General features: G+C 30.3%; 1 protein-coding gene across 1 annotated transcript; it reads right to left on the reverse strand.

Moving 5' to 3' along the window:
• Positions 1–10,570: 10,570 nt before the first annotated feature.
• Positions 10,571–11,589, reverse strand: LOC114395421 (CLAVATA3/ESR (CLE)-related protein TDIF-like). The gene has a single exon (XM_028357197.1). The coding sequence runs from the start codon at positions 11,391–11,393 to the stop codon at positions 11,022–11,024; it is 372 nt and encodes a 123-aa protein (XP_028212998.1). The 5' UTR covers positions 11,394–11,589; the 3' UTR covers positions 10,571–11,021.
• Between the last annotated feature and the right edge of the window lie 1,073 nt (positions 11,590–12,662).

Below are 12,662 nucleotides of genomic sequence, written 5' to 3' on the forward strand. Positions count from 1 at the left end.
CATCTTGGTAAGTGTTGGTAGTCAATTAGCACTTAGTCTTAAAAAAAGTAACTGTATTTTAAAAAAAAAATTATAGATACTAAAAATCAACTTGCAGACATCTTCACAAAACCACTAACCAAAGACTCTTTCTAACTTAGACAAATGATTTGTGTTTTGATGACTTATGACTTATTTGTTATTTATGCACATATGCTTTTATTATAATATGAGGATAATTTATTATCGTGTTTGATTTCTATAAGCTTCTCTTTTCTTGTTTAATGATTATATTTTGTTTCTAATCCTTGCATTTGGATATGTTTTTATGACATTTAAATACTTAGTATTTCTTTTATTATTTGATTAGTATGACTGAACATGATGATTATATTTACTTGCTCTTGGTTGTTTATGGTTATGAGTTTTAAACTCAATTATTTTGATGATATATGACTAGTGGTATGTACTTTTATTTAATTATTATGAATGACTTTCTGGATTATATGACATTCTATGAAGTATTATATTTCTAGTGTGATGAATGGTTATGATATCTTGTTTGATTGTTTTCTATTCTCGTGTATTTGGCTATATTATTATGACATTTGAACAAATTAGTATTTCCTTTATTTGCATGGTATGATTGAACAATTATGAATTATGTTATATGACTATGTGATTTTTCTATATATTTGATCTAGTCATGTTTCTTGCTTCATGATTAGTTTATATTTTTTCATGATTGGTTTATATTCTTCAATGTATGCCTTCTGAATGATTAATAGTATATGTCTGTCTTATACTTGATACGCACTTTGGCTTTTTGTTGATGCCAAAGGGGGAGAGAAATGGGATTAAATCAAGAACTCACATGAGTAATCAATTTAATTTTAAGATAAGCGCATTCAAAAACAAAGGGGGAGAATTTATGTGAGTGATCGACTAGGAAAAAGTGTGTGTGTGTGTGTGTTTCTTGATTTTAGAAGTTGTCATCATCAAAAAGGGGGAGATTATAGAAGCAAAGCTTCATGGTGAATCAAAGGTGATTCAAAGGTGTTTTGATGATAACAATGATGATGACAAAGGTGATGACAAAAAGCTCAATGATCAATCAAGAACAATTCAAGAGTTCAAGATAAGAATCAAGAAGAATTCAAGACTCAAGAACAAAGTCTAGAGACAAGAATCAAGATTCAAGGTTCAAAGATCTCAAGAATCAAGATCAAGATTCAAGAATGAAGAGAAGACTCAATCAAGATAAGTATTAAAAAGTTTTTTAAAACTTTGAATAGCACATGAGTTTTTGACAAAACCCTTTACCAAAGAGTTTTTACTCTCTGGTAATCGATTACCAGATTGTTGTAATCGATTAGCAGTAGCAAAATTATTTTGAAAAAGTTTTCAAATTGAATTTACAATGTTCCAATTATTTTCAAAAGGCTGTAATCGATTACAATGTTTTGGTAATCGATTACAATGTTATGGTAATCGATTACAATGTTTTGGTAATCGATTACCAGTACCTTTGAACGTTGAAATTCAAATTCAAATGTGAAGAGTCACATCTTTTCACATAAAAGCTTTGTGTAATCGATTACACTGATTTGGTAATCGATTACTAGTGACTGTTTCTGAATAAATCAAAAGATGTAACTCTTCAAAAGGGTTTTGACTTTTTCAAATTGGTTTTAAGTTTTTCTAAAGGTTATAACTCTTCTAAATGGTCTTCTTGACCAAACATGAAGAGTCTATAAAAGCAAGGCTTTCTTTTGCATTTTCAATTAATTCATTCATTCAATACTTTTTGTTTTTCTAATCAATCCTTTACAAGCCTTGAATCTCTTTGAACTTCTTCTTCTTCTTTGTACCAAAAGCTTTCTGAAGTTTTCTGGTTTTCCAAACCTTGAAAACTTGTGCTATTCATCTTTTCATTCTCTTCTCCCTTTGCCAAAAAGAATTCGCCAAGGACTAACCGCCTAAATTCTTTTTGTGTCTCTCTTCTCTCTTTTCCAAAAGAACAAAGGACTAACCGCCTGAATTCTTTTGTGTCTCCCTTCTCCCTTGTCAAAGAATTCAAAATAACACAGTCTGAGAATTCTTTTGATTCTTCTCATTCCCTAATACAAAAGTGTTCAAAGAACTAACCGCCTGAGAATTCTTTTGTATCCCCATTCACAAAGTATCAAAGGTTTAACAGCCTGAGATCTTTGTCTTAACACATTGGAGGGTACATCCTTTGTGGTACATGTAGATGATACATCTACTTGGGTTTGACTGAGAACAAGAGAGGGTACATCTCTTGTGGATCAGTTCTAGTGGAGGGTACATCCACTAGGTTCAAAGAGAACAAGGGAGGGTACATCCCTTGTGGATCTTTGCTTGTAAATGGATTTTTACAAGGTTGAAAGAAATCTCAAGGACCACAGGTCGCTTAGGGACTGGATGTAGGCACGGGTTGTTGCCGAACCAGTATAAAAACTCTTGTGTGTTTGTTTCCTTCTTCCCTACTCTTTTACTTTCTGCTGTGCATTTAATTTCCGCTTTTACTTTCTGTTAAGTTTCTCTTCTACTCCTCAATCTCTTAACAATTTAGTAAAAACCTTAAAAAAGTAATTTTTTAATTGGTAAAGGTTTAGGAATAATTAATTCAACCCTCTTTCTTAATTATTCTGAGGCCACTCGATCAAACAATATCAAGCTAAAGTGTAACCAATATCTTTTAAGGATACTTTAGTTATAAATGTTCCTCACTAGTGACCAAGTAGAAAGGAAAAATATCCAAGTCCTACTCTAAAATTACAACTACACCAACTCTCAATTAGGTAGCTAACACATAAGTTCTATTGATAATATATAATTTTTGCCTATGCCAACCCCTGAAAGTGATCTAACTTGCTTTTCTTACCTAGTAGGTTAGTACCACTACATGACTATATATCAAGCTAAAATGAGACTAAATTGCAAGGACAACCAATGCCTTAAAAGCAACAAGAAACAAACAAGATACCAAAAATATAATTTTTCCTCATCAATTAGGCAACTAACCATCAAGTCACAAAATTGCTTATATAACAATGCAAGTATTTCAAATTAAATGTCAACGATAACAACAGATTTAGAATAAAATATCATAACATTTTTTATTACTACTTAATTCAAAATTCTAATCTAACCTAGGTTACCAACATAATTCAGAAATTTTGACCATGCCCCGAAAAACTCTGTTCTTCAATAAAGTACGGCTTTTGCATCATTAATAAAACAAAAATAAATAATCATTTGTTATTAATATGGAACCTAAATAATAAAAAATAACAGTAAACATATGTTAAGGCAACACACCTCTTTCAAACAATTAAGCAGATATCATACAACATCCAATCAGATATGATTCTTGTCTTCATTCTCACCAAAATGTGCATTGGAGAAAGTTAATACATATAGTAGTACTTACTATTATGAGAGAAAAAAGACAAAACATGCAATGATAACATACGGGGATATATTGGTAGATGACAAGAAATTAGTTAAGCAAATCTAATTAGACAAGAAATTAGATGACAAGAACAACATTAAGAAAGTAATATGCAGTGCACAATTGATGGTAAGGAGAGGTATAGGAAAAGAAACTGATGTAGCAGCTGCAAATTAATGCAGAAGAATAATGAAGAGAGATAGAGAGGAAGGGGAAAAAAACTAGAAAACTTATTTTGATTAAACCGTCCAGTTCTCGTCTTCTTTTCCTCTTGCTCTATTTCATATTTTTTTCTCAGCATATATATATATATATAAAACCCCACTCAAATATTTAGCCAAATTCAATATAAATATACAAAGTTACTAAGCATTTAATATTTTAGATATCTGCCATCTTTGTATGAATCAATTCAGAATGAGGCATATTAAAAAATCTTAGAATTTCACTTCAAAGGGCAATATGAATAGAAATTGGGGTTCATAAAATACTGAGAACTCACAAAAAGCCTTAGCTCAAACAGGGGCAGGAAAATAAAAGGGAATTTATAGTTTGACTAGGAACTGGCTATTATAGTTTTACTAGGGTCTGGCTATTATTCCCCTAGCCATTCAGCTAGAGTTGCATTCACTCTCTTGGGATCCTTCAGCCATTAGTCTTGCCCACACTAGCCTCATTCAGATGCTATGTTCTTCCCTTCCAAGCATTCCAAGGGTTTGTGTGTTCCAAAGCTAATAATAAAAAAGTTAAACACAGACACCAAACACTGTTGGGAACATAATTTGGTAAGATAGGCATCCCACCTAGACTAAGGTATAAATTAGAATTTAGGAAGGATGAGATATAGGACAGCTATTTACTTCTTCTACATGTGGCATGTATCTTGAGGGAGATTTGTTAGAGTATTAAGAGGGAAAAGTGAAGAATAAAAGGAGGATGGGACTAAAGAGAGGTAGGGATCAATTGACCAAGGTTTTGTTGCCTTTAGGCAGGGAGGTTTGAAATTCTGCAGTGTTTTTTGAGGGTAAGAGTAAGAGTGATGATAAGTCTAACTTGCACCTTATTTAAATAGGCTAGTTAGATAAAAAGAGACCCAAAAGGATACTTCAACTAGAATGATAAGTCAGAGTCACAAAAATAGATCTATACCTGCACATATGCAAGCACTCTCACCTAACATATCACATGCCCACCAGAATAATTCCAATTAAGAGAAGCAACAGTATTATTGTGTCTGAATTTTAACCAATAGAGGATAATGTGTTGGGAAAAAAAAGTGTCAAAAGAGTATATTACTAACATTCCATCATTAAATATTTCTCTCTTCACGTTAATGTGGTAGCAGGCAGCAGCACCATCTTTTCTGTTGAAAGCACCAACAGCATTGGATGAATCAGATTAAACTTCCAAATTCTGAGCATGCTAGTTGATTAGAATCTGATAACCACTAGCGGGCTGAGGCTTCCTCAACTTTGGGAAAACAATAATATACAAGGATTCTAATATTAACAGCATACTCCATAACATTATAGGTTGAAATTATACAAGTCTTATTTCTTATTTAAGAATTCTCACTAATAATTTCATGATTCTCAATAAACTTCAGCTGATTATAAAAAGTGTATTACTAGTACTCCTATTAAATAACATATAATGATTCTTATTCCTACATGTATGTCTCTCCCATATTAACAAATGCATTTTCCACATTAAAAGAAATACACCAAGCAGAAGGCAATGATTTTTGGTGAAACGATTTTCATTGTATCAGGCAACTTAAAATGTTTACATTCAGCACACACCTACAATGATGATCAATTCGAAGATGCATCCAACAAATTCTTAATTTGACTTCGAAACCTGTCTCTAACGAAAGAATAAGGGAACTTATCTATCACTTCCCCTCCAAAAGAAAAAACCAGAACTCTTTTAGTAGTCTCTATGTCAATGCCGCGAGCTTGGAAATACAGAAGTTCACTTTCTTCCAGGTCACTTATAGCAGCTCCATGGGAGCACTTAACATCATCAGCCACGATTTGAAGATTCGGTTAAACATTTACAATCGCACGACGTTCAAGCAGAAGGCTTCTTGTTAACTGTCCTGCATCTGTCTTCTGAGCATACCTACACAAACATAATACATTACTGATATAGAGTGACTTGTATCTTACAAAACACAAAGATAAAGATATTTGAAAACAAATACACAAATATAATACATTACTGACGATGGGTGTTGTTGGATTCAATTGTTGTTTGTGATGCACAGAATCATTGTTTGTGGGTGTGAAACGACAAAAGCACGGATGCTAGCATGGAGAGTGTCAAACGTAGAGTACCTCACTCACAAAGGGAGAAACACGAACGAAACTCATATCTGAGTCAAAACTAATTTGAACGGTCTAGATTTACCAATCATGCATAATTAAAGAAGGGCCATTGGATTCAGTTTAGTGAAAATAAGGGAGATTACATTTAAAACCAAATAATAATAATATATTAAGCTAAATAATAAAATAAACTAAAAGAATCATAATATAAGATATAGTAAATACAAAATAACAAAATATAATGAACTAATTAATAATGAATAGTAATAAAAATCAAATAAAATCTATATAGAGATGAGTAATATTTTATTTAATTTAAATTTGAAGATAATAATATAATTATAACATATAAAATTTTTAAGAAAATCAAACCAAAATCAATTATCTTAAAAATATTTTATATTTAATTCCAATTGATTCAAATTTAAACACTTAGATTTAGGTCAGTTTCTTATAATAATTTTATGCGACTAATAATATCACATAGATTCAAGTACTCTAAATAAAAATTCACTCAAATGCTAAGATTTTTAAAATGAGTGCTTAACAATTTTGTGGGTCTACTATTGGCCCTACATATTAATACTTTTTACTTTTTTTTATCTCCAAACAAAATATAATTTTACTTGTATTGTAATTAAAATTAAAATAATAAATTTTTTATTTTATTTATGTATATAAATTCAAAATAAATAATTTTTTAATTAAAATATTTTTTTAATTAAAATAATTTCTTAAAAAATAACTTGTGTCTTGAATTGAATTGGTTTGTCTTCTATAGGTGAAAGAATTTATTTAGTTGTCAACTTGAGGTTTTATAAGATCGAACGATCTAAGTGTCCGTATGCCAATCTGCTTGAGTAATATTGTGAGGATTTTGTATTTATTAAACTCAAGTTATAAGTGTATAGAGTTTTGTTTTGGTTGTTGCAATTTGTTTATTTTTGTAATGAATTTGTTCAAAATATCATTTCGTTAATTTTGACCGAGTTGGTAAATATTCATAGTTCTGAGACCTTGTTCTTTTTAAATTATGAAATTTTGTGGTGCTCAAAGATAAAACCGTCCGTATAGCCTTTATTAGCAATTTTAGATTAGAACCAACAATTTTCTAAAAAAGAAACAGATTAGACTCAAAAGAATTAAATTAAGTGAACTGTTGCAGTGATTACAACTTAGAATGGTGAATTAATAAAGTTCTGAGTTCATATATTCAAGTATTCAACATTTATTTTTCTTTCATCTCACTCTCACTCTATGTATATGCCTTCCTTCTGCTCATTCATCTCAAAAATGAAGTATACGTTGATCTTTTTCTATAAAGTGCCACCATTATAGCGGTTTGTAACTATTAGTGTAATTATTCTCAACCAAGATTATTAGCACTTACTCCGCTGGAAGTCACAATGAAAATACATATTTGACGGTTAAAATTGTTATTACAGGTGATTAAAACTGTAAAATTTTATAACAGTAAATAACATAATGATTAGTATAACTTTAAAGACAATTAAAATTCTTTGATTACTATTCAATAATTAGTGGGACCCAAGTTTCTCTTCTGAGTATGATTTCTTAATTCAGTGTTATTCAGTAGCAGATCCAAAAACTTTCAATTATATTTATTTTATTGTTTTGTGTGTTGTATATTCACATGTTTATTATTTTTAATTTTTTAGTAAGAAGTTACAAAATAAAAGAAATAACAAAATATAGAATTTTTGTCTCTAAGACGGTTAGAAGATTAAAACAAAACAAAAGAAATAAATAAGAAGAAGATGATCACCATTAAACTAAATAACAAAATAACAGCCACTAACGTTAGAATATGACAGAATATAAATCAACAATAGAATATAACATACAATAAGTACAAAGAAAAATAATTTAAGGGAGAAATTTTTGTTTAACCTAGGTTGAAACGCATAAATGTTATCTTTAAGAGAAAACACCTCATTGCACGGGGTAGGAATGGGTTCCGATCGTGTGCAATGAACGAATCCCCACCAATTTCTTGAACACCAATGTTCTTACTCTCAAGAAGATATATTTTTTATAAAGGAAAAGAAAAAATTTAGAAAAAAAAAGAAAGCAAATTATTTTGTTGCTTATGTGTTTTTATTAGCCTTATACAATAACAAAAAATCTCAATGTAAATCTTTAGAAACCAACTTATAAAAAAAAACAAAATAAACAACCAACTACATTGATTCACTAAGAACAAAATCTTAAAAAATAAAAATTTTAATTTTACCTTCTGAAATAAATATTTTATTTTATAAAAACAAAATTAATATAAATAATATATTTTTATAAATTTTAAATTATAAAACAAATATTTATTAACATCTCCAAAATTATCAAAAATGTGGAAGACACACTTGCTTAAATTAAGAATTTGAAGGCTTCAATGCATTGTGCTTAGCTTCCACATGGGTCCCAGTGCTGTAAGCTGTGAGCATGTCAAATCGCTGCTTGGCCATTGACAACTGCTTCAGATTTTGCTTATCTAGCTTTTGCAATAATTATGCCAAAAAAATTCAATAAACCCCACGGCAGGGATTATGTATTAGAAAACGACACAAGTCAAAAGATACAGCTTTACAAAAAGGCAATTTTGAATGCACACCAGCCCAGCTTTTTTATCCCCTTTAAATTAGAAAAGAAATCAACTACTGTATAATATAATAATATTAATACAGTTTTTTTATTTTCTTTATTTTTCTTTTATCACAATAGATCACTAATTATTATTTTTTTCTTTTTTCCTCTCTTTATCTCCAACAAAGATGGAGTATATTAAAATTCGATTTTAGTCTTATAATATTTTTAGTGTCTATATTTATTAACATTTTGTTTGGTTTAGGAAAGGAAAAAAAAAAGGAAAGAGAAAAGAACAGAAAAGTATAAAATGAGATAATTTTTAGTTATTTGATAAGAAAGAAAGTCTAAGATGTGGAAAAAATACTTAAATAACATAAATACATTGAAAGAAAAAAAAACAGAAACATGATAAAAGAGAAGGAATTAAATTGCTTCAAGAATAACTTTTAAAAAAATTATTCTTTATCCTCACCTTTGATTTTATGATAGTATTATAGTTTTAATGAGTAATTCATATTTGATCATTAGCATAATAGAAAATAAAGAGTGAGAGTGGAGAATACAATTTTAAAGTTACTCTTAAAATAACTTGATTTCCCTTGTAATAAAAAGTCAACAGCTGGGTTTGAGTTAATTAGCTTATTTAAAAGGACTTCCAGGAGAAAGATAAGAAAAAAAATTAAATTAATTAATTAAAATTAGCTTATGAATAAAACTAATGTCATTCTATTCTTTTTTATAATAAAAAAACCTTTTTTAACTTCTTTCTTTGCAATTTAGACTGAATAAAGTTTGTAGCGGGTCTCATCATTTTTTCTTCTCTTACTGTTACATGAATCAAAGGAAGAAAAGAAACAAAATCAAGAAGTTTTCATTCTTCTATGTGTTTGTTCCCCCTTTTCAGCTTAACCAAATAAAGTTTAAAAGTAATGTGATTTTAATCTCTCATCACATCATGCATAGACTAAAAATATGCGTTTTTATTAAAAGGTAGAAATCAGAAACGTATTGATTTTTTTATAATAAGTCCCAATTTAAGTACTACCTAAACATTTTCAAGGATTAAAGCTTAGTCATCATATAATTAGATAGGTATGCCATGCCATGTCTGGTCATACAATTCCTTGACTTGCAAGGACACTTGATGATATGGCTGTAACATATTGAGTGAGTGAATTTATTTAAACTTATTTGTTAAAAAAATATTTGTTTTAATAAAATAATTAATTTTCAATTTTTGTAACTATTTGTCTAATCGGTTTCTAATAAAAAAAATTAACTTATTTTAAAAAATAAACCTTATTTTTTTTATTAAAAAAAATTATTTTAAAATTACTTTTTTTAGTCAAATGATGGTCTAGTTGCAATTTAAAGAAATCTGGGAATCGAATGTAATTTTAAAAAGAAAAAAAAAATAGAGGAAGAGAGGGTAGGAGGGGTTATGGTAAAATTCATGATTGGAATAGAAGCTGATTCAGCACTAGGCAATGATACTGTTATTATTATCAAATCATGGGCTCACTCATGACCTTTGGTTGGTACCGGCTTTCTTGATAAATGTGTTTGAGAAGACAAAAGCAAAATGTCCAAAGGCAGAAAAAATAATGTTGCTCAGGCAAAACCAAAAGGTACCAAGTTTTCTCACTATTGTGTCATAGATCTGACACCACTGTCCACTGTGTGCCTCAGATTCCGTTCTTATCTGTATCTTTCCCTTCCTCCTCATGAGTTTTGAAACCCAATAGAATCCAGTGAAAGAGCCATGCATACCTTACACACTACTGCTCCTTCTTGTTTGTTCTTTCGGATTTTCTTCAACTCGATCTAGTAGTGTTTCAAGTGATTAATTTCTAGTATTTGTTTCAAGGAAAAAAAAAACACTGCTTTTTGCTTAACAAAGAAATGAATTATTCCCCTTAACACCCTCTAAATCACTAACAAGCACTACAGCCAAATGACACAATAATTATTGACTTTTTGTTCACAAATAAAGTACAAGATGTAAGTTGCATATTAAATCCACCTTTGTTATTAAATAAGGATTAAGATAAATTATTATAAGGAAGGAAGAAGATGATGATTACGTCCAAGAGACCAAAAACCCATAATCAATCCAAATGTTAAGGGAAAGAAAAACGCAGGACCTAAAGAAAAAGTGAAAGATAAGAAAATATAGATATAAGTCTCACAACTCAATCACATAAATTTGAACTCTTTGTTCTTAATTTGTGATACAAATATGGTAGAAAGCCAAAACAAAATTATCACACAAAGAAGCAGATGGAATTAAATGCTTATCTCATCACCAACACCATTTTGTCACCATCTATATAAGAAAGAAATAGGTAGGTACATACATACATATAGAAAATAGAGTATCTCTTGCTATACATTTCCAGCCAAAAAGGGAGAGAAATTTAATTCTTCTAACGATGATGAGAATAACATTACTAGCACAAAGCTCTCACTGAGGACAGGCAATATATTTATGGTGATGAACTAAAATAAGAACATTGAAGATGACCCTTACAATTGTGAGACTATGCCGTTACAACTCCTTTTCATCTTCAAATAGCTAGGTCTAGCTATATGGTTCATATGGTATATGGTTCTGTGTTCTCACTTACCTTTTAATTTGATATAGGGTTTGGACCACTTGGAACTTCATGAGCATCATCACCAAATTCTCTTCCAGCATCCTTAGTAGAAGATGGAGTATGGGATTTTTGGGTGTTCTGAGGGTGCATGCTTGTGGTGGACATGGCTGATTCTGAAGATTTGGTGCTTTTGTCTGAAGAGCCCATGGTGGTATAAGGGTGTGGTTGGTGGGAAAGATTGATGAGGAGGAGGAGAATGAAGAAAAGTGAGAGGAAGTGAAGAAAAGAGGGTGATTTTGAGAAAGGTTCCGAGATTGGTGATGATGATGATGATTTAGGTTCTGCCATGCAATAATTTGAAAGAAAAGACCACCCCCCAATAGCCCACAAGGGTTCAATATCCATCAACCAGCTCCAAGGCTAAGAAGAGAGGGAAAGAACAATAGAGGCAGAATAGTAGAGAGAGACAGAGAGATAATCAAATTGGGTTAAAGAGAGAAAGGGAAGAGAAGATGAGAAGCTTCAACTAAAGTGGTTTTGGTTGGAGGTATTGAAATCGATGCACATTTGTCCGAGAACCAAGACAACTTATTATGGAAGTTTTTACAAGAAAGGTGTTGCTCATGGATGAGTGAATTCACCATAATGACCATGCCTGATGTTATAGAAATAAAAGTTAATCCTATATAATTATTTTTTAATGAAAAGGGCAACCTTAAATTCTGAAAGAATTGAGGTTTTCAGAATAAGATTCAAAGAATATTACTGAATTATTCTCATAATTTGAATGCCTAAAATTTCTTAATATTGTGTAGGTAAATTTCAGCTGATTTAAACTAATTAACTTCTTTTTCACAGTTTAATCCTAAGAATTGGCAAAGTTGAATTTTGTATGCATAACCACTCATCACGTTTCTCCCCGGCCCACCATTAGATTGCAATAACCTTTTTGGAAATAACATAAATTATAGTCAAAATTTAATTTTTGATTTTTTGTTTTTAATATGCATGTATCCGCGCGTGCTTACAGTTCAAATGCATTATTAACAAACAAATTTAATAGGGCGACATACGTTTTTAAAATACATGAATGTTCATAGCTTGCATGGTTCCCCCTGGATTTATTTATACAGTTTATTTATTGAAAACAACATACATCAAAAATATATTTTGAGAGTTTAAGAAAATTATAACAGAATAGTGAAGTCATATTAATGCAAAATATAAATAACCATTTTATAAAGGGACCATCATGTAATTGAAAATGAAATATTTATATAAAGAATCTGGAAAGGTAAAGCCATTGGCACGAGATGGAAAGAAGGCGCAGAGTGTGGTAAAAGGAGGTGTGGCGGCTTTTTCTTGTTTGGCTGGTTGCGCAAGAAATCTTTCTTTGACTAGGAGAACCCTAAGAAAAGAAAAAATATCGAATATGTTCCTCGAATGCTTCACCTTTTTCCCATGCAAACACAAGGTTTCAAAACCCTCCTTTTTATTTTATTTTTATTGTTCCCGAGAGTCAAGAAGATATGCCATATTATTGGTATAGTATTTGTACATATTATAGTCTAATGACTTCCCTTAATTAGCTTATAAAATAAACTGGAGTATTATATGTACAATTACTATACCTATTCATGAAAGAAATCAGAAATAATTATAGGATTCAACTCC

The sequence above is a fragment of the Glycine soja genome, chromosome 18, assembly GCF_004193775.1.
Source record: "Glycine soja cultivar W05 chromosome 18, ASM419377v2, whole genome shotgun sequence".
Taxonomy (NCBI): Eukaryota; Viridiplantae; Streptophyta; class Magnoliopsida; order Fabales; family Fabaceae; genus Glycine; species Glycine soja.

Coding starts and splice junctions, on each gene's coding strand:
- LOC114395421 (XM_028357197.1), bottom strand. CDS start 11,393: ATGGATATTGAACCCTTGTGGGCTATTGGGGGGTGGTCTTTTCTTTCA.